Below are 21,806 nucleotides of genomic sequence, written 5' to 3' on the forward strand. Positions count from 1 at the left end.
GCCTTTTCTAAAACTAGCTTGAACATCAGGAAGTTCACAGTTCACATCCTGCTGAAGCCTGGCTTGGAGAATTTTGAGCATTACTTTACTAGCGTGTGAGATGAGTGCAATTGTGCGGTAGTTTGAGCATTCTTTGGCATTGCCTTTCTTTGGGATTGGAATGAAAACTGACCTTTTCCAGTCCTGTGGCCACTGCTGAGTTTTCCAAATTTGCTCACATATTGAGTGCAGCACCTTAACAGCATTATCTCTTAGGATTTTAAATAGCTCAGCTGGAATTCAGTCACCTCCACTAGCTTTGCTATAAAGAATATTAAAAAGACAGGGTCAAGGGTTAAATTTAATAAAACGAATAATTTTCACGGCTTTATCGAAGATATTCCTAAGTGATACTGACATTTGTGACGATGGATTTGACAGTAACTTCTAGGACATCTTGGTGTCACTGCCTTGATTTGTGCTAAGGTGCTAGCAGCTTTACTCACCATTGCTTTGGTACTATTAATGGAAATGGCAACACAGCAAAAAAAAGAAAAAGGCAAATTATCATCTTAGAGTTAATATGATAATAGCTTTGGCCTTACATACCTCCCTGAAAGGGTCTCATGCCCCTACCTGGGGTCTGCGGACCACACTTTGAGAACTGCTGCCTTAAGACATGGGCTTGGACGAGGACGTCTCTTAGATAAGTCTTTAATTACACTTTTAAGTTTATGAAGTTTTGGACTTTTAATTTTTTCCCAACGACTGGATATTTATGAATTTCATAGTGTAAAAGTAAGTTGAAATATAATCAAATATCTTTGAAATACTTGAATACAGTCTACTACCTAATCCTCACAAAACATTTGTAAGTCAGCTATAATTTGTTCCATTTTTATATTTGAAAAAAATAAACACTGAAGCTCAGTGAGATTAACCTTGTCCCATAGCAAATAATTACTAGGGTTTAGAATTAAATACTAGTCAGTCTGACTAAATAATGCATGTTCTAACTATCACACCCAAATGTCTCAAAACACACTGAGGATATGTACATATATAAACATAAACATATACAATGCCATTGGATTTGCCAATAGCATATATTTAAGACAGCTACATTGATATATGCAAATCCTGATGTTCAAAATCAGAGATATTTGGGAGAACTTTCATAAAAAATATGTTTCACCAAGCTCTTACAGAACTTTCCCTAGAGACTCGGTCATTAACTGGCTGACTCGATGACAAGTCACTTCGATGTCTATGGACTCGGCTCCTTCCCAACAGCAGTTTTAAGCACCATCTCAATGCCGTGTTTATCTGCCCTCCACCAATACTGTGAGGTCCACAGGACAGGTACTGTTGCCACCACCGTACTGAGGCAGGCGCTGATCCTCAGAGAAACTCACAGACTCTCCCTCTCCACCTGCTTCTCCCTCAGCTTTGTGAAATTAGGAACAGGTGTGTCACACAAGGAAAACAAACAAAAGTACAACTAGGAAAATACTTTTCTCGCCACCCATTTCTCGCCTTCCCTCCAGGGCCAAAGTACTCCAGAAGTGAGCTTCACCCTCTGTCCTCATAACGAACTGCACCTTCTTTCCCTGCTGTAACCTGGGCCCGTGGCACACATACAACAGAAATGATTCCTTACGTCCAGATCTCAGACTTGCTGACGGGATCACAGTCCCCTCGCGGCCTGGTTGCATTGATCCCCCTGCCACTTTTCCCCCTCGTCAAATGTCCTCTGCTTCCTCGGCTCCATCAGCACTGCCCCTCCTTGGCCTCCTCTTCCCTCTCAGGTCTCCCATCTAGTTCTTTGGAAGGCTGCTCTCACCCCATCCAGCCCTAGAACATCAGTGTTCTGCCAGCTCCTTCCTCAGTCTTCCCTGTCTGACCGCGTTCCCCTGCTCTCTGGCTTCAAGAGACACCTGAACGCCGCTGACGCCTGATGGATGCATCTAGCTTGGACCCTCTGTGCTAGCAATGTTGTTTCTGGCTGCTTTTACGGTGTTGCATCCAGACATCCCCCAGGCCTCCCGAGCTCAACAAGTCTAAGACAACTCATCCCATCCCTCCTCAAACTGTTCCTCTCTACACACTGTGTCTGTTGGCAAATGCCTGCCCGTGTGCCCCCGCCAGAAATCGGGGAGGCAGTCTAGACTCCTCCTCCTTTCCAGGACGCTCCGTGTCCAATCAATCACTAGGTCCTGCTATAGTTCCCTAAATATCTCCTGAGCTGTCCTAACATTCCCACTGGTGCTTCAACTGCCTTAGTTGGGGCCTAAGTTTCTCTCTGGAAATAGACCTCTTCACTGTTATCTACTTGTCTTTCACAGTGATTCCAGGGGTAACTTTTCAAAACTGGGATTTGATGACATTTGAAAACCTTAAAATCTGTCCTTGCTTAAAACCCTTAGTGGTTTCCCCAACCATGTACCACCTACAGAAAGTTCTGGCTCTTTGGGCATAAAGAGTGTGGTGTGGCCTGGCCTTGCTTGCTTCAGCCACACCTAACTTCTGCCACTTTCCAGGACGAGCCATGTACTTGGACGCTTTTCTGACTTTTTCATTTGCTTCTCTCAGTTTGTAGGAACTCTTTCCTTGTTTGCTTGGGATTCTCTTCCTCATTCTTCAGAACTCTAAACTAAAATCTCTACTAAGAGAAACTTTTAAAAGGGAGTCAGCTGCTTCTTTTTCCACATTCCTACGGAAACAGGCACAAACATACCTTATGGAACTAATCACATTTTCACTGATGCTTCTGTCCCCCAACCAGGCTGTGAACTTCTTAAAGGCTAGCATTATCTCCTACCTTGAAATATCAGCACCAAGACATATATGGTACACAGCAGGCACTTAGCAGTGGCTTCCCTGGTGACTCAGTGGTAAAGAATCTAGCTGTCAATGCAGGAAACAAAAGAGACCAGGGTTTGATCCCTGTGTTAGGAAGATCCCCTGGAGAAGGAAATGACAACACACTCCTGTATTCTTGCCTGGAGAATTCCATGGACAGAGGAGCCTGGTGGGCCCCAGTCCATGAGGTCGCAATAGTCAGATTTGACTTAGCAGTTAACCCATCACCAACAGGCACTTAATAAAGGTGTGTTACTGAGTTCTCCAGTGACCTGTTTGGGACCATATCTCAAAAGTGCAGAAGTCATTCTTGCAGATCTTCTGAGCAGAGATCCACTTCCTCCATTGTCTCATGTGCTAAAAATATATGTGCAATGATCTCAGCGTCCCTTTTAGCGTTTAAAAATTCTAAGGCTTTTATAAAGTGATTTTGTGAAGTAAATCAGTTTAATAAATCCATCTACTGCACTGTTCTCATCCAGGAGACACAAAACTTAAGGAGTTGCATTGGACTGCTCTCTCTGGTGACCAGGTATTTAAGAACAATATGATCTGGGTAAGGCTGATTTTCATCTTATCTTTGTTTTTCCGTGGCAATGAGAAGCGAGCAAGTATTTTTCATGGTTTCATTACTGACGCTATATCTTAACAAACTGTATGTTCTGAGGAACTTAAAATCCAAGGGTCTAAAAACCAGGTTTGCAGAAAACTAGGCTCGCAGTTGCGAAAGTGAGATCACTAAATCACCCAGGTTTTCTGCACACCACCCCGCTCGCTTCCCCTACGTTTTCCTGTGCCCAGGCCAGGTTGCTAATTAGGTAACTTCTTATCATAATTGCCTAGTCAGCCTTAATGGCTTCACACACTGCTCTGTCTCTCACTGGTCCCGTAGGGCCTCTTTTCGATTGTTAAAACAGCTGCTGAGTTTCCAACCGGAGGAGGCTCTGAGTGCGCCGAGGGGAAGCGCTCCCCGGCTGAAGACTGTGGTAGGCAGGCGGCCGGGGGAAAAGTGGGACATGCATGCACAGTTTGCACACTATGCTTTCCGCCTCCAACCTCGATTTTAGCTCGTCTCCCCACCCCGCCCCCAAATCAACACGAGTTCCCCCTTATTGTGCACCCGGGTCTCCCTGACAGTCCGATGCCCTTGGACGCGTCTCTCTGGGTTTCGCAGCTCTGATCGGGTCTCTGCGGGCCTCCTTCTGCTTCGCTGCTGGCTGGGAGGTCAGGAGGAAAGTACGTCTCCCGCGATGCCGCCCGCGAGGGTCTCCGTTTGAGGAGCGCTGGGTCGCCGGGTGTGTGTGTGTGTCTGTGTGTGTGTGTGTGTGTGTGTGTGTGTGTGTGTGCGAGCGCGCGCGCGCGATGGCGCGCAGCGGGAGGGAGGGAGGAACTGAGCGGGAGACGGTGGGCAGAGGCGGGAGGGGGCGGGCGGGCAGCGGCGGGGCGGGCGGGGAGCGGCTCCGGGCTTCAGCAGTGACACTCGGGAGAGATCAGCACTCCCGTCTCAGCGGCGCGAGAGAGCGGAGCGAGCCCAGCCGCGCCCCCGCCCCCGCCGCCGCCGCCGGGTGCGCCCGACCCTCCCCGCGCCGCGCTCCAGCCTGGCGCCGGCGTCCCGAGCGGCCGTCCGCCGAGCCCGCAGCCGCTCCCAGCTCCGCCGCAGCCTCCTTCGGCCGCCTGGCCCCCCGCACCCCCAGGCCTTTTAAAAGGACCTCCCGCCGCTCGCGCGCTCTGCCCCGGGGTTTCCCCCGGCCCCGCGCTTCGCCCCGCTCTACTTCTCAGCAACTTCGGCGGCCGCGCGCCGCCGGTTGTCGCCCGCCTTTGAAGTTTGCAGCGCCGGCCGCAAAGTTAGGACACTTCGGGCGATTTCATTTTTTCCCCCCTCTTTTATCTGCCTCCTCCTCCAAGTCCTTGTGGTTCCTGAGTACCGGTGTTCAGCATCTTGGCCGGAGCAGCCTAGGACGTGGACTTGTTCGCACACCACACCTCGGGGAGGGATCTTTCCTCTTCCCCTCAGAAAAATATGCATTTTGCAAGGTAAGTAGCGAGGAGGAAAAAAGAAAAAGCCGACGTCCCGCTGCCTCGCCCCGCCACCCGAGACCTGGCGCAAGGAGTGCCCACCCCGGCGGGCTGGTCGGGGAGAGGGCGAGGCGCTTATGCCGGGGCCCGCCGGGCGCTCGGTCCTTGCTGGGCGAGGGCGCCGGCTCCCGAGGAGCTGAGGGCAGCAGGGGCGTGGAGCAGGTCCCCGCGGGTGCCCCAGGCGGGCTTCGCGCTGGGCGGCCCCGGAGATGCAGGGAGAGCGTGCTCAGGCCCGGGACGCGGGAGCGGGTGCCCGGGGTGCGGCGGCGTCCTGGGAGCCGCGGAGCCTTAACCCCCCGACTTGGCCCGCCAGCCCCGGGTTCGTGCCCTCCGCCCGCCGCTGCAGGAAGCCTGCGGGACCCGGGGTCTCGCAGGGCGCGTCTCAGCGTGAAGCGAGAAGCCAGGGCTCTGGCTGGTGCGAGGGGCGGGCTCCTGGCGGACTGTCCCGTGGTCTCTGCCCGGCCTTGCCCCGGAGGACCTCCCACCGCTCCGGCTCCTCCGGCGTCCTTGGCGGGTTAAGGCGAGCATCGTCAGAGAAACTTCCCCGAGCCGAGCGGGGTGGCCCGGTGACCCGATCCTACTTTTGCCGGGAAAGCAAAACTGCCATCGAGGGCACGCTTCTTCCCGCCGCAGATGGAGCGCCCCAGTCCCGTCTGTGCGGGAGCCGGGGTTCGCCCGCCCTTCGGGCTGCAGTCGGGCCGGCCCTGACCCTTTGGAATCCGAACGAGCGGCTCCAGGTCCCAGCTGTTCTCTTGGAGCTGGGGGCACTTCGCAAACTGCTGCTCTAGGGGTACGGTTTCGGTCCACTCCGCTCCCTCGGTGCCCCCTTCTCACCGCACACTTCCTCCCGCGGAGGTCGAGGCGGGAGGACTCCGCGCAGCCCCCGCGCCCGCTGCGCGCGGGTCCCCGAGGCCCGCGGAGCTCAACTCGGGCCCCTCTGCGCTCGGCTCAGCTGGCCTTCGGGCGGGTCGCGGGTCCCCTCCCGGTCCCCTTCGGGGCGCTGCCCATCTCCCTCTTCTGGGTACAAGTCGCTCCCAGAAACCGAGACCTTGAGCGGGAAATGAACCTGAGAAAATGTTTCTGGGTGTGTTTGTTAATTGGTGTAACAGAATTCTTTTTAGCAACTTAGTTGGGTTGTAATTTTTTTTTTTATTTCTCATCTTTCGATCCCGCTAAATCACACAAAATACATGTGTATGTATTTTCGTTGCTGATCTCTCCGAACACACTAAGCTCTCTTTCCCCCCTCCACCCCTCCTCTTCCCGCCTCGCTTCCTGAACCTTTTTTTCTTTTCTGAAGGAGGGAATCTCCGCACCTCCTCCTCCTCTCCTCCCACCCGATCCCTGAGCGCCTGTGAGAACCAGGGGAGTCGTCAATGGAAATAAATAGGACCCCGCTCCATTCTCCGCCCCCTTCAAACAAGTAAAATCCTCCCCGGGCTCGCAGAAGTAGAGATAAAACATCCCTCCCGAGGGAGCGGTTGTCGGCATTTGATGGGATTGAATTGTTTTATTATCCTGAAAGACGTGACGGATGGATGCGAGAGCAAAGATGCGAATAGACCAGAGTGTACTGAGGGCTATCGGTATTTATTACTCATTATTGTTTATTAAAAGTGATAATAAGGCCCGTAACCCTAGCTGAAGGCTGTGTTTATAGTTGGTTTTGATTCTATGTCAGTCTCTTATTACAGTGGTTTCAGAAAGTGAAAACACCAAAAGGATATTAATTCCTCACACTCATTCTGCATATGGAATTAATCAAATGTCAAAAAGATTCTGTCAGTTTACCAAAGTTTTAACCCATGAACTTTCATAAGGTTGCAGTCATATAAATGTCCTCATTTGCCTCAATTTGTCTTCTTAAAGTTCAAAAAACTTGGCAACATAATTAATTATGGTCCCAATTCCCATTTTCAATCTAAACCTATATTCAGGATTATATTAAAATATCCCATCATTTATCCTTTAAAAGTGACTCTGAAGAGTTTAAATTCTTGACGGGGTGGGAGTGGCTGTGGGGAGCTGGAAATGAGGGACCCAGAAATTTTGAGAAATACTATTTCGTATTACTCTCAAAAGCCCTTCACTTCTTCCTTAAAAAAAGAAATAAGTTTTTTCCTTTGCGCAGTTCTTAACTTCAGTCAATGTACTTAATCTTTACCACACACTCGAAACATAACAGCTGGCAGCTTTGTCTGTATTATTGTTTTCCTTTTTTACGTCAGAACATTTTATTCATTAAACCTGTATGTTGAAGTCGAAGTCGCAGGCTCAGCGTGGCAGTAGCACTGTCTTAATTAGTAACTATCATAAAAAAGAAGCTAGAACTCTGTAATGGGCCTCAATGGCTATGAATTATGTGTGGTTTAAATTACACATTTATTTCAGCAGAGATGAAACCATGAATACAAAACATCTTTTAATCACTTGCAGATACAGCTTTTATCTCTTTAAAATGTAACAAGTTATATAATTGAAAAATACCTTTCTGTGAATGAGAGAAGCCCCCTTCCTCAGTTTATTTGTCCTGAGTTTATTGAACATTCAGGTAGTAAAGTATGAATGTTAAAGAGTAAAGAATAATGGCATATAAGGGAATGCTACATTTGAGGTAGCCACAGTGGGTCAGATATCAATGTTGCAACTTTTTCAGTTGGCTTCATGAGCCTGGTGATTCAGATTTTCATTTTGTCGCTTGGATTTACTGACCAGACTGTGTGATAGTGGGGGAAATGTGTTGTCAAGCTCCATGATTTGAAACCAAGGTGGGGAAAGATAGAAATAAAGTGTTTCTGTGTTATCTTCCTGTGTTCATTTTTCTATTCAGTCTGTCTACACATTAGAATTTTTATTTTAAAGCCAATTGTGTTTTTGTTGTCATTTTTAGGATAACTTATTTTTCATTTTGCTCTGACGGATGAGTAGATAGTAGGAATGAACAGTTATGTCTGAATTAACAGTATGAGTAGTGTGATTTCACATAATTTGCCTTGATTTAAATTATTCTAATCCCTCTTCCTTAGTCTTCCCCATGATTAGGTGGTTGGCTATAGTAACCAGGTTGTGTTCTCTGAAACTTACTTGCTCCCTGTCTTCTTGTCAGGTGTTGCTTTGGGGACCAGTGCATTCATAGTAGCAGCCTGGTAATACATGAAACTTGCCAACGTCAATAGCCTTTAGGCAGACACCAGAAAGAGAGCGTGCTCTATGATCTTCTGTACTGGGTCAAAGGCAAGCATAACCTGCAAAGATCAGTCAGATTATTCATTTGACCTTGAAACAGTATCTGATACTCTAAATATTTGTTTTGGAATGATTATTCTGAAAAATGTAATTTATTCTTCCTCGTTGGTTCACAATTATTTAATAGAAGCAACAGCTTAAAAAGTTTTAGTTGGATAGTCAGTCACACCAAATCTGTGTTGAAACAGATTTTAAAATTCAAGTCCTCCAACATTTAAATACTCCATTTAAAAATACTTTGCAATTTAAATCCTGAATTAGGCTAAGTTCTGCTTTATTTTTCCTCTGTATTGCTCCATTTAAAAATACTTTGCAATTTAAATACTGAATTTGGTCTAAGTTCTGCATTATTTTTCCTCTGTATTGCAATGCAAATCGATACCTCAGATGCATGCAATTGTGCTTCCACACGTTAATTTCTACCTAGGAAGAAAAGTAAATACTGCTGCTGTTGTCATTGTGGTTAAAGAAAAAAAAAAAGAATCATATAGTATGACATGGAAAAACAGAATTGCTAATATTTTATTGAGCCACACAGTGGTATATTGACCATAAATTCAGTTTATATTCCTTGGGAAACCAGCACCATTTTAGTGTGAAATCTGTGTTTATTTGGATGTGTGTGTATCTATTGCCACTTCTGAGTTGACACCTGAAAATGTATGGTTCTGTGTCCCACCGATGCCCATGCCAGTGTCAGAAGCAGGTGGTTTCTTGGCTGCTTACTTCCTAAACACACTTCTTAAACTCAAAGATGCTATATCTATATCTGCCCCCTCCATTTTGATTTTTTTTTTTACCAAAAACCGCAAACCAACACATCCAGACATTTTAGTCTTTTGAAATATTTGGAGCATATATATATATATATGAAATATATAATATTAATTCACCCAAAATAAAAAAGGCATTGCTTGTTTTACATTTTAAAAAGTAAGAGTAAGGCATTTGATCAGTATGGAATAAAAGCAAACTAGCAATATGTTTCTGCAGATTTTTCCCTTTGGGATGAAGAAACAGATTTGACCACAGAACAGCTGGATATTGGGTCCCATTACAGTGTCAATTTTTTAAAGAACTCACCAAGCTAGATTTGATTTAAACTTTGCTTTAAAGTCTGCAAACTTCAAGTTTATAAGTATAGAAACTTCCAAGATTACATGTTATTCCTTCAGTAAGTTCCGGATCCTTTGGAAACTGATTTATTTTAGTAAGTTGGTGAATAGATTTTGGCTTTCATTTGTTAATTTTTCCTTGTAGCATATTTGGAAATGACACATATTTAATGTTTCATATATTTGAAGTATTTATTTTCAGTTTCACTTATAAAAATTCTGAAACAACTCTTTTGAGAAAGAAAAATGTGGCAGAATGTATATAGTTAAATTATCAAATGTCTCTTAAAATTATTCTTTTGAAAGAATTTGCTGCCTTTTGCATAGTTGTAAGAAAAGAAAAACATTTTTAGAAATAATGGGGTTATATAAAGTTTGAAAGGAAGATAACAAAAATTGATTATACAGGATTGAAAATCAACTCATTTGAGTGGAACTCGTAAGACACGCTCAGCCGTGTCTAACTCTTTGTGACCCCATGAACTGTAGCCCGCCATGTTCCTGTGTCCATGGGATTCTCCAGGCAAGAATGCTGCAGGGTAACCGTTTCCTTCTCCAGGGGATCTTCCCAACCCAGAGACTGAACCCAGAGATTGAACCCGAATCTCCTGCACTGCATGCAGATTCTTTCCCCTCTGGGCCACTAGGGAAGTCCACCATTTTCTCTTAGACACTGCCTCTGCATATATAATAACCAAATAACAAAAATCAAGTTAGCAATATGTACTCGTGTCTGTTTTCCAGCTGAAATGATTTCAACCAATAGTCTAAATGGTTTCAGCCGATACTAAAGGAACTGATAACTGTTTTAAGTTTTTGTCTGTTAGTCTGTCTTCTCTCTAACATGAAATTGAGGTCAAAGCCCTCTTCTTCCAGCTGCACACTCAAACAGCAATGTATTCCACAATCAAAAGATATAGCCAAAACACATGGGTTATATTCAAATGGGTGTTTTACTAACAACAAAAGATTTCATAGCTACCTCTTTCTCTCTGTGGCAACCTCCATATATATATAGATCTAGACAAAATATGAAAGTTTATCATTTTCTAAAATAAGTAGTAAAAACTGAATCTGTAATTAGAAAGATTTGTGAGGCATGATACCTTCTTTTGGAAATCACCATGATTATTTTTAAAGTTATAGAAACTATGAACAAGTGTTTGTATGCAAAGATAGATAATATCATATCTTGACAGTTGATGAAATGACAAATGCTGTGGTACTTACATGGAAATATTATGTTTAAAAGGGGAAACTCTAATGTAAAAGAGCTTGATTTATTTAGGGTTAATTTCTCCAAGGTAGGTGCCTCTTGGAGTAGATAGATGGTTACAACTTTAACACATCACAATGAAAAGTAAACCCTAGCAATGCATGTGCGGAGAAGGCAATGGCACCCCACTCTAGTACTCTTGCCTGGAAAATCCCATGGACGGAGGAGCCTGGTGGGCTACAGTCCATGGGGTCGCTAAGAGTCGGCCATGACTGAGCGACTTCACTTTCACTTTTCACTTTCATGCATTGGAGAAGGAAATGGCAACCCACTCCAGTGTTCTTGCCTGGAGAATCCCAGGGATGGGGGAGCCTGGTGGGCTGCCGTCTATGGGGTTGCACAGAGTTGGACACGACTGAAGCGACTTAGCAGCAGCAGCAGCAGCAGCAGCAATGCATGTGAACCTAGGAGATGGCTTTCATTATTTTCTTTTGCTCAAGTCATACGTACTCTAAGCCCATAGGCATTGCCAAGTGTAACATTATGCATTTTATTCCAGCAATAAAATGTGTTTCTGATTAAATTATCGGTCATACCAAACACATACCCATGATCATCAATGTACTTGATCCTTCTGAGTTATCTTGTTTAAAATACATTTAAAGGTAAATAATAAATACTAGTGTATATATCATGATTTAAATCTAAATGTTGTTCATATGTTGATAGTACTCAGTAAGTGTTGTAATTTCACATTAAATAATAACATTCACTAAAATTCCCTGATACTATCAAAAGCTTCGGATCAGGTTGATTCAGAAGTAACTAGATCCTGTAATTGAAGAGATATTTGTAGCCAGCAGTGGCGTCAGAGATCAGAAACAGCAGTGCTGGCTATAACACCCGGCAAACAGAAGACACAGCAGCCACTTGACTCTGGCCCCTCCAAGTCTCAGCCGGAGAGCATCTCAGTTCTAGCACTGATCCTTCAGAGTTTGCTAAAATCGCTATGAAAATACATTACTTTCTGTGGAAAAATAAAATTGCCTGTTTAACGGGAGATGCAAATTTAACACTCTAACAATTGCAGTAGCAGAATTAACTGTATTAGTGGATAAAGTAACAGACAGGACCTCCAAGACATGTCCTGAGAGCTAATGGGGACCCTGCCTCAACGAGGTCTCTCACGGTACTAAAACACCACCTGAAAATATTTGATTGTTCATTTTTAAAGTAGTTTTGTTTTTCACTGTCCTCTATAAATATGAAAATATCCCTGGGATGGGAAACAGGGTAATCAGCAGTTGGCTAATATCTTCCAAAGATGTTAATAGCTAGATAAAGCCAGATTGGAATGTGGCTAGTTTAAGACAGAATTTTAGAGAGGGTGTGTCTTGCGCTCTCTCAGCCTCTCCTTTAGACAGCCTACCTTTACATACCTCTTCTATGTTCTCTTCCTCTGGTGATCCATGCTCGGTTTCTTATACTCTAGTGTAAGTTACACCCAGGGCCAGCTTCTTGGGCTCCATTTAGGAGACCCCAGTGCTCAGTTGCGGAGAAGGCAATGGCACCCCACTGCAATACTCTTGCCTAGAAAACCCCATGGACGGAGGAGCCTGGAAGGCTGCAGTCCATGGGGTCACTGACGGTGGGACACGACTGAGCGACTTCACTTTCACTTTTCACTTTCATGCATTGGAGAAGAAAATGGCAACCCACTCCAGTGTTCTTGCCTGGAGAATCCCAGGGATGGCGGAGCCTGGTGGGCTGCCGTCTTTGGGGTCGCACAGACTGAAGTGACTTAGCAGCAGCAGCAGTGCTCAGTTGAATGCTCTGCCATTGCTGAAATTCTGTTGTTGCAATCTTGAAATTCTTTATTTATGAATAAGAGATCTTATATTGGGTCCCACAAACTGTGTAACTCACTTTCATCCTACTTTGGTGGGAATTTAAGACAGAATCTTGATGTCAAGGAATTGAAAAGGACATTTGGTATTGTTTTTACAAGGTTAGACCCAGTGAATATTTGATTTAAAAACACATCAATATTTGATTTTAAAATATTTTAACTAAAAGATATAGGAAACTCTTTTAAACCACTGAGGCAGAGGATTCCCATTGCCTCTAAAATTACACTGACTAGTTAGTTATCCAGTTTCTAATAATGTCAGTCTTGTAGACCAGCATTCCCTATGTGTTCTTTTCTCCTTTTTACAGAAACACAATGTCTCATTATGATGAAAGGAGAAGGTAGAAGATGCTTTATTTGTATTTACTTTTATGTATAAAGAAGGAAAATAAGTTTTGTTAATATTATTTAATATATCTATTGAAAAAGACAGTGTTACTCACCTTATCGTAAGGCCATTGAACAATTAAAAAAATAGCCAAGGTGATAGCTTCTATGAAGTAAAAATAATGTGAAGTGAAAATGACATTCTAATCAGCCTTTACAAGAAGTAAGTTCTGCTCACAAATTAACTAGAAAAAAATTAAAATATACAATTGAATCCACTATAATTAATTATGATATTTATCTCAGTATGGAATGGCTTAAGTTATTTTATATAAATGAAATATATATATATATATATATTTTTTAATTGCAACTCTAGGAGATTTGGAGATAACACATTACAGAGCCAGAGATACTGAAAGTAGGTGAACAGGTAGCTGAAAAAGCCTCAGTTACATTAGTCATCATAATCTTCAAAAGTATTCTTATTTGTGCAAACATCTCATAATTCCTGTTATCAATAATCAGCTATTGTACTCCATTATGTTCTGAATATTTCAGTATTTTAAGAGTTAAAAAAGTCTCATCTTCATGCTCATAAGAACATATATTGTGTTACTGCTACTGCTAAGTCACTTCAGTCGTGTCCAACTCTGTGCAACCCCATAGACGGCAGCCCACCAGGCTCCCCCATCCCTGGGATTCTCCAGGCAAGAACACTGGAGTGGGTTGCCATTTCCTTCCCCATTTGAAATTTTTTTTAATTTTATTGTTTTACAGTGTTAGTTCAGTTCAGTTCAGTCGCTCAGTTGTGTCCGACTCTTTGTGACCTCATGAATCGCAGCATGCCAGGCCTCCCTGTCCATCACCAACTCCCACAGTTCACTCAGACTCATGTCCATCGAGTCTGTGATGCCATCCAGCCATCTCATCCTCTGTGGCCCCCTTCTCCTCCTGCCCCCAATCCCTCCCAGCATCAGAGTCTTTTCCAATGAGTCAACTCTTCACATGAGGTGGCCAAAGTACTGGAGTTTCAGCTTTAGCATCATTCCTTCCAAAGAACACCCAGGGCTGATCTCCTTTAGAATGGACTGGTTGGATCTCCTTGCAGTCCAAGGGACTTTCAGAAGTTTTACAGTGTAGTCAGTTATTAATGTATTAAGGTTGTTTCTGTGCTTTGGATTTCACAATGTGAATGGAAAAGATTCTATTTATTAATATTATCATAGCCCTTGACTGTTTGTAAGGTATTTCCACATCTATCATTTTCCTTAATCTTCACAGGAACCCAGTGAGGAAGTTATTATATCCTCCTACTGAGAAATCTGAGACTCAAATTTCAGACAAACTGAGATAAACTTATCTGAACTTACAAACTTTTAAAATAAAGTGATAACTCTTTGGTTTCAGAAGTAAAATTGATAGAAATAGCTAAATTTTTAAAGTGAAAGTGAAGTCGATCAGTAGTGTCCAACTCTTTGTGACCCCCATGGACTATATATATAGCCTTCCAGGCTCCTCTGTCCATGGGATTCTCCAGGCAGGAATACTGCCGTGGGGTTGCCATGTGCTTCTCCAGGGGATTTTCCTGACCCAGGGATTGAACCCGGGTCTCCCGCATTGTGGGCAGACGCTTTACCCTCTGAGCCAGCAGGGAAATTTAGATTAATTGCCAAATTAATTTGCAAGGACACAATCTGCTTAATTTTTTAAAATAATTTAATGATTAAAAAATAGCATTATTATCGTATAAGTCCACAAGGCCTCAATCATAGGCTGCCTGTGTGCTACATTTCTTTATTTGTTTTATTTGTTTCTTTGTTTATTTGATATTTGTTTTGATAGTTTAACTTATTAGGAAATTTTTTAGGGGAAAATGATTACATTTTCCACTTTAAAATCTGTGTTTAAGGTCATGCTAAACAACTTTTCTTTGAGAGCAAACACATTCAATTTAAAATAACACAAAGCTTAAGCAAGGATAAGTAGATAAATAATGCCCCACACCTGTCCTTTGAGAAGGCTAAGGGCTTTCTTTTCAATAAGGAGAATTTTTCAAAGTGAAAGTGAAATGGGGTAAAAATTGCTGACTGTATATAAGGTCTGGTGTAAACCTCTCCTGTCTCCCCACATCCCCAAACACTGCACAGATTCTACCCCAATCACAAAAGGCAAACTAGTTCATCACTTTGCTTTATTAAGTCTGCATGTAGCTAGGAGTACTGGAAACCCACTCCAGTACTCTTGCCTGGAAAATCCCATGGACGGAGGAGCGTGGTAGGCTACAGTCCATGGGGTCGCGAAGAGTTGGACACGACTGAGCAACTTCACTTTCACTTTTCATTTTATAGCTATGGAATCAATTCTTGTAGACAAATCTCTTTTCCTTTCTTTAGCCCTCCTCTTAAATAGTTACACTGACCAGCCATCCAAATCTAGATGTTAAAATGCACTAAGATACACTATTTGTTGTGTCTGATGTATATATGTGTGTGTAACAGACAAAGATTTAACATACTTTAGAAATAAGTTGTCTGGAAAAAGAAACAATAAAACATTTTCCTCACAAAGTGGAGTCTAATGAGAAAATTAAAGATTAAAAAATGAGTTATAAGTGTATTAGAAACATATACCCTCTAATTTTGAAACATATTCCAAATATATATGGTAGGTTTCAATTCAGTTCAGTCGCTCAGTCATGTCCGACTCTTTGCGACCCCATGAATCGCAGCACGCCAGGCCTCCCTGTCCATCACCAACTCCCTGAGTTCAACCAGACTCACGTCCATTGGGTCAGTGATGCCATCCATCCATCTCATCCTCTGTCGCCCCCTTCTACTCCTGCCCCCAATCCCTCCCAGCATCAGAGTCTTTTCCAATGAGTCAACTCTTCGCATGAGGTGGCCAAAGTACTGGAGTTTCAGCTTTAGCATCAGTCCTTCCAACGAACACCCAGGGCTGATCTCCTTTAGAATGGACTGGTTGGATCTCCTTGCAGTCCAAGGGACTCTCAAGAGTCTTCTCCAACACCACAGTTCAAAAGCGTCAATTCTTCAGCTCTCAGCCTTCTTCACAGTCCAACTCTCACATCCATACATGACCACAGAAAAAACCATGGTAGGTTTAGTACTGAAAAATAAGTAAGCTGCAAAGTCCGTTATTAACATCAGTAGTTAGTCAGTTCACTGGCTCAGTCATGTCTGACTCTTTGCAATCCTATGGACTGCAGCATGCAAGGCCTCCCAGTCCATCATCAACTCCCGGAGTTTACCCAAACTCATGTCCATCGAGTCGGTGATACCGTCCAACCATCTCATCCTCTGTTGTCCCCTTCTCCTCCTGCCCTCCATCTTTCCCAGCATCAGGGTCTTTTCAAACAAGTCAGCTCTTCACATCAGGTGGCCAAAATATTGGAGTTTCAGCCTCAGCATCAGTCCTTCCAATGAATACCCAGGACTGATCTCCTTTAGGATGGACTGGTTGGATCTCCTTGCAGTCCAAGGGACTCTCAAGAGTCTTCTCCAACACCACAGTTCAAAAGCATCAATTCTTCAGCACTCAGCTTTCTTCACAGTCCAACTCTCACATCCATATATGACCACTGGAAAAACCATAGCTTTGACTAGATGGACCTTTGTTGGTAAAGTAATGTCTCTGCTTTTTAATATGCTGTCTATGTTGGTCATAGCTTTTCTTCCAAGGAGCAAGCCTCTTTTAATTTCCTGGCTGCAGTCACCATCTGCAGTGATTTTGGAGCCCCCAGAAATAAAGTCTGTCACTGTTTCCCCATCTGTTTGCCATGAAGTGATGGGACCAGATGCCATGATCTTCATTTTCTGAATGTTGAGCTTTAAGCCAACTTTTTCACTCTCCTCTTTCACTTTCATCAAGAGGCTCTTTAGTTCTTCTTCACTTTCTGCCATAAGGGTGGTGTCATCTGGATATCTGAGGTTATTGATATTTCTCCCTGCAACTTGATTTGGGGCTCAGTGGTGAGCCTGTGAATGCAGAAGATGCAGGAGACACCAGTTTGATCCCTGGGTCAGGAAGATTCCTTGGAGAAGGGGGTGGCAGCCCATTCCCGTATTCCTGGCTGGAAAATTCCATGGACAGAGTAGCTTGGTGGGCTACAGTCCATGGGGTCACAAAGACTCAGACACAACTGAGTGACTCAGCATGCAAAAAAAATAGTAATTCTACACTACAATTATTTTATTATTTTACTCATAATGTGACATTTTTGAGAGGTAAGATTTGAAGTTAGTCCAACTTTTAGGGTTTTTTTTTTTTTTAAAAACAGTGATTTCTAAGAAAGTTGGATGGAATTGCACATTTCAGTGGAATAATGAGAGCTATTATAGACATGTATACCACATATTCCAAATATCCTAAACTTTTAAAGCCCTTTAAAACACAATGAGGAATAAGTAAATTCAAAGAATGAAAATATTTATACACACACACCCATATTAATGCTTCAGCCACCAAATTTAGTCTTATAATTGAAAAAACTCTATGTTTAAAGTTTATTCACACTTACAAAAGCAAGGACCACAAAGAGGCAGTTTGGAAACATCCTTTTGTCTTGGTGGGTTTTATCTTGTAATGAACACCCTTGACCCCCAAGACTCACCAGCTGCAGCTTTTCCTTAATGATTCCCTTAAAAAGATATTAATAAGACTGAAAGCCACACCTAACTATATCTCTTACTTTTGAGGTGGGGAGGAAGGAATGAAACAATTGTGGGTGTGAGCTCCCATACTGGGTCAGTATTCTGTAGGCTGTCATCTTTCTAGTGGTTCTAGGGGTATATGTTTATATTATTTCATCATAATTTGCTATAAGCTCTTCATTACAAGTGACTATGAGGCCTGTCTGCATCGTCTGCCTTTTGAGTGTCCTGTTCTTCAGTCATCCCTTAATCCAGAAATAATAATGCAGAACATCCCGGGAACTGAGCCTAATCCTCAGCTCTCTCATCTCAACACATGCCTCTTAAAGCCTTTGCTGGATCTAGTGCCTAAAAAGCCTGCGTACACTCACCTTTGAATCAGTTATAGCCCACCTTTTTTTATTAAACAATATTGATGTCTTCAGATAAGGCATATCTAGGGTAACAAAAGGAATAATAACCATTTCTTACTGTCTGTGTGATTATTGTTAAAAACTTAACATCTCACCCTTTCCTCTGTGTTTCTAGTCAGTCTCTTGTTCAATAGGAACCTAACCTTTTACCTGATCGATTAGGTAAATAAAGGTAGAATAATCTGATGCTGAAACTCCTCATATCTCTCTTTTAAGAGCAAGTCAAAACGTGTCTTTTGCTGTTGAATAAAATTGGACAGCTGGCTTATAGTATTTGTTAATGAACAGAACTTTCTTTACTTTTAAAAGAGCACACATGTCTACCATTTTTAATCTTATTATAATCCTGGGAATAATTGTCTTCATTTTGTAGATGAGGGAACTGAAACTCAAAGAGATTAAGTAAGAGGCTTGCACTTTTGCTTAAAGTACAAAAACCAATAACTGTTCAGTCAGAACTTTTCCAATTCTGATCCTCTTCCTCTAAGTCCAGTGATTATTTTCTATTTTAGGTAACTTTCTTAACAGTCCCCAAATGTGAATGAATAAATGAATACATACATAAAAATTGCACGACAGGGGAGAATGGAAGAGAGTAGAAAAACAAACCAAAACTTAAATTCAAGTATTTGTAGAAACATATAATCCTGAATTGATAGAAGCAAGAGACAGGAGAATGAGACAGCGAAAGACGAGAGTCTCTAAGCTACTAGATTGTCAGGAGCCAGACACTGATTCGATCTCTGGGTCAGGAATAACCCCTGGAGCAGGAAATGGCAACCCACGCCAATATTCCTGCCTGGATAATTCCAGGGACAGTGGGGCCTGGCCGGCTACCGTCCACGGGGTCGCAAAGAGTCAGACAGGACCGAGCACACATATTCGGTGTCCTTGAAGAACGTTCTCTCTCCACAGGCGTGGCTCTGAGTGTACAGTTTGTTTTGGGCCTTGGATTTGAAGGCCAAAGAGTTTAAATACTTTTACTTCATTTTACCAGAACAAGATACTCGTGTGCCCCCTTTCTTCTGGAAATAAGACTAATCTAGTGTTTAACCATGGTCACTGTTTAAGGTCGCTGGTATATCTGTCTCACCCACCTATCACTGGATTACAGGATCGTGAGTACAGTTTTTTTACATTACTGTTGTGATTTTGTCCTGGCTTCGGCACAGAAGCCAAATCCTCTTTGGCAGCAAGCAGGCTTTAGTGCTGTCGTTACCAAAACAACTGCTGGCGGGGAGGAAGGAGTAAAGCTTCAGGATCATCAGATATTGGGGAAAAGAAAATTGTCAAAGGCTTTCATAACTTGTGTCCTATTTAGCTTTTATTATCCTTTGTGAAACAGATTCCATAAAGCAGCAACAACTGTCCGTGTTGTTGTCGTTTGTCCATGACACACCCATGAAACGTCACGCACTTCTGCTTGGAGTGGGTTCTGTGTCACCGCTATAGAGGGGGCGCGTGGCTTGCCACCCTTGGGGTCTCAAGAAGACACACAGACAGAATGCAAAATGGTTTGCAGTAGGAGTATGAGCGCAGAAAAGTGCACAGCTCGATTTCTCTGCGGTTGCAGACACTGGAGTGAAGAGTGCGCCGTAGTTTGCCCCCAGAGAGGGGGCGGGGGTGCCCCAGCCGCAGGGGTGGCAGGTCCTCCTGGAGCCGGGAGGGTGTAGAAGTGAGTCTGCAGGAGCAGAGGGGCTGTGACCCAAAGGGCCTCGCGGGCGTGGCCTTCAGACTCTGCTTCATGGGAAGCATATGATTTTTTTTTTCAGCAGAAGAATGGAATCGATTTCGTTTATCAAGGGGACCGAGCAGTGCTGTGTAGAAGGACTGAGAGATCCAGGGGACACGGGTGTGAGAGCAGGCAGGGGAGGGTCAGTAAGTGGATGTCAAGGTGCTGGACATTTGGGTAGAGAAGAGAGAGCGCCTTTGAGAGGAGATATAGCAGGGGAGGGGCGGGATGTGATGGGTCATGCAACCTGGGGATCACAACCTCAGGGAATGTTGAGGTTCCTGGTTTAGCAGCTGGCAGGATGAGTGCTGCTGAAGTAATACCAGTGTGCACCGATTTCAAGGCAGCCCTTCAGCAGTCTCGCCAGGTCTGTTGTCTGAAATGGCACTGTGTCTCTGGTACTGTGCCCTTTCAGACAGCAAACTTGGAAACCAAGGTTCAGAGTGGTCCCACCTATTTAATTTGCCCACAGTAGCGATGGTATGGAAGGGTTCCCGGTAACAGAGCCCAGATTCAGGTTGGCCACTCCACACGTTGAGGGTTAGATGCCTGGGAAAGGAAGGAAAATGGGTCTGGAGCTAGCAATCAGCCTGGAGGAAGCAGCCAGCAACCATCCCCAGTGGCCTTGCACGGCCCAGAACGTTTAGGGATCTTTCTAATGGGAGACATTTCAAATTATCTTCCGACTCTTAGCAACCCCAAGGACCGCAGCACGCAAGGCCTCCCTGTCCATCACCAACTCCCAGAGGTCACTCAAACTCATGTCCATTGAGTCGGTGATGCAACCCAGCCATCTCACCTTCCGTCGTTCCCTTGTCCCTCTGCCTTCAATCTTTCCGAGCTTCAGGGTCTTTTCCAATGAGTCAGCTGTTCACATCAGGTGGCCAAAGTATTGGAGTTTCAGCCTCAGCATCAGTCCTTCCAATGAACACCCAGGACTGATCTCCTTTAGGATGGACTGGTTGGATCTCCTTACAGTCCACGGGACTCTCAAGAGTCTTCTCCAACACCACAGTTCAAAAGCATCAATTCTTCAGTGTTCAGCTTTCTTTATAGTCCAAGTCTCATATCCATACATGACTACTAGAAAAACCATAATTGACGAGATGGACCTTTGTTCACAAAGTAATGTCTCTGCTTTTGAATATGCTGTCTACGTTGTTCATAACTTACCTTCCACGGAGTAAGCATCTTTTAATTTCATGGCTGCAGTCACCATCTGCAGTGATTTTGGAGCCCCCCAAAATTAAGTCTGCCACTGTTTCCATTGTATCTCCATCTATTTGCCATAAAGTGATGGGACCAGATGCCATGATCATAGTTATCTGAATGTTGAGCTTTAAGCCAACTTTTTCACTCTTCTCTTTCACTTTCATCAAGAGGCTCTTTAGTTCTTCACTTTCTGCCATAAGGGTGGTGTCATCTGATATCTGAGGTTATTTGCCTTACTTTCATCTATAAGCTTCTCGAAAGCAGTAAATTTAAGCAAATATTTATTTAGTGCCTATTTGTGCAAGAACTAAAAAAGTCTACATAGAGGATATAAAGAGTAAAAGGTAATTTCTGTCTAAGTGGCACTTTCTTGGGTAAACCTATGTTATATAAGCCTCATGAAGAGTTTTTTTTTAGGGACAAGGAAAAAACCAAAAATAGCTATAATTCAAGTGAGATAAGAAAGTACAGAAGAACCAAAGTCTCTGGTTTTTACAGGAGAACTGTGGTTCTGCCTTATCCGCCTTCAAAGTCCCGAAGGAACTCAACAATAGGCACTTAATAAACACCAGCTCACTTTCTGACAGTGTACAGAGAGAGCTCAGATAACAAGCCATCTAAATAAACACCACACTGCTGCAATCCTATTAGGAATCTCCCTAGGGAAAGTCAGGCAGCATCCTTTCTCTGTCGGAACACCTCCTACTTTTTAAAGTGCTCTGTTCAGTTTCACGGCTTTATCAGATAAGTAATTCACCACTTTCCAGTCTCCTTCCCTGTCATGCCCTGCCAGCCCCTGGACTAGCTGGGCTAGCCACAGAGCTTCTAATCTTTCTTTCATCTGATAATGGACCTTGAAAAAACATGGTGTTGCCCTTCCTCACCACCCCCCCACCTCGGGATTAACATTGGTCAGCTGTTCCCCACCTGATGTGATTGTCACTGTGGTCCCTGAGGCTTGCCCGTGTGGGTGCAAACCTTTGGGTGGCTGAGGGTTTTACTGTTTGCGACCCCATGGACTGTGGCCCACCAGGCTCCTCTGTCCA

At 43.8% G+C, this 21,806-nt stretch overlaps 1 protein-coding gene across 1 annotated transcript in view; it reads left to right on the top strand.

The window, feature by feature from the left end:
• Positions 1 to 4,402: 4,402 nt before the first annotated feature.
• The window catches only part of NDNF (neuron derived neurotrophic factor), a 49,989-nt gene continuing 32,585 nt past the window's right edge, over positions 4,403 to 21,806 (top strand). Inside the window, exon 1 of the mRNA XM_070791011.1 lies at positions 4,403 to 4,875. Coding sequence (XP_070647112.1) covers positions 4,862 to 4,875 — 14 coding nt within the window. The 5' untranslated portion in view covers positions 4,403 to 4,861. The remainder of the gene's footprint in view (positions 4,876 to 21,806) is intronic.

Source organism: Bos indicus, chromosome 6, assembly GCF_029378745.1.
Source record: "Bos indicus isolate NIAB-ARS_2022 breed Sahiwal x Tharparkar chromosome 6, NIAB-ARS_B.indTharparkar_mat_pri_1.0, whole genome shotgun sequence".
Classification (NCBI taxonomy): Eukaryota; Metazoa; Chordata; class Mammalia; order Artiodactyla; family Bovidae; genus Bos; species Bos indicus.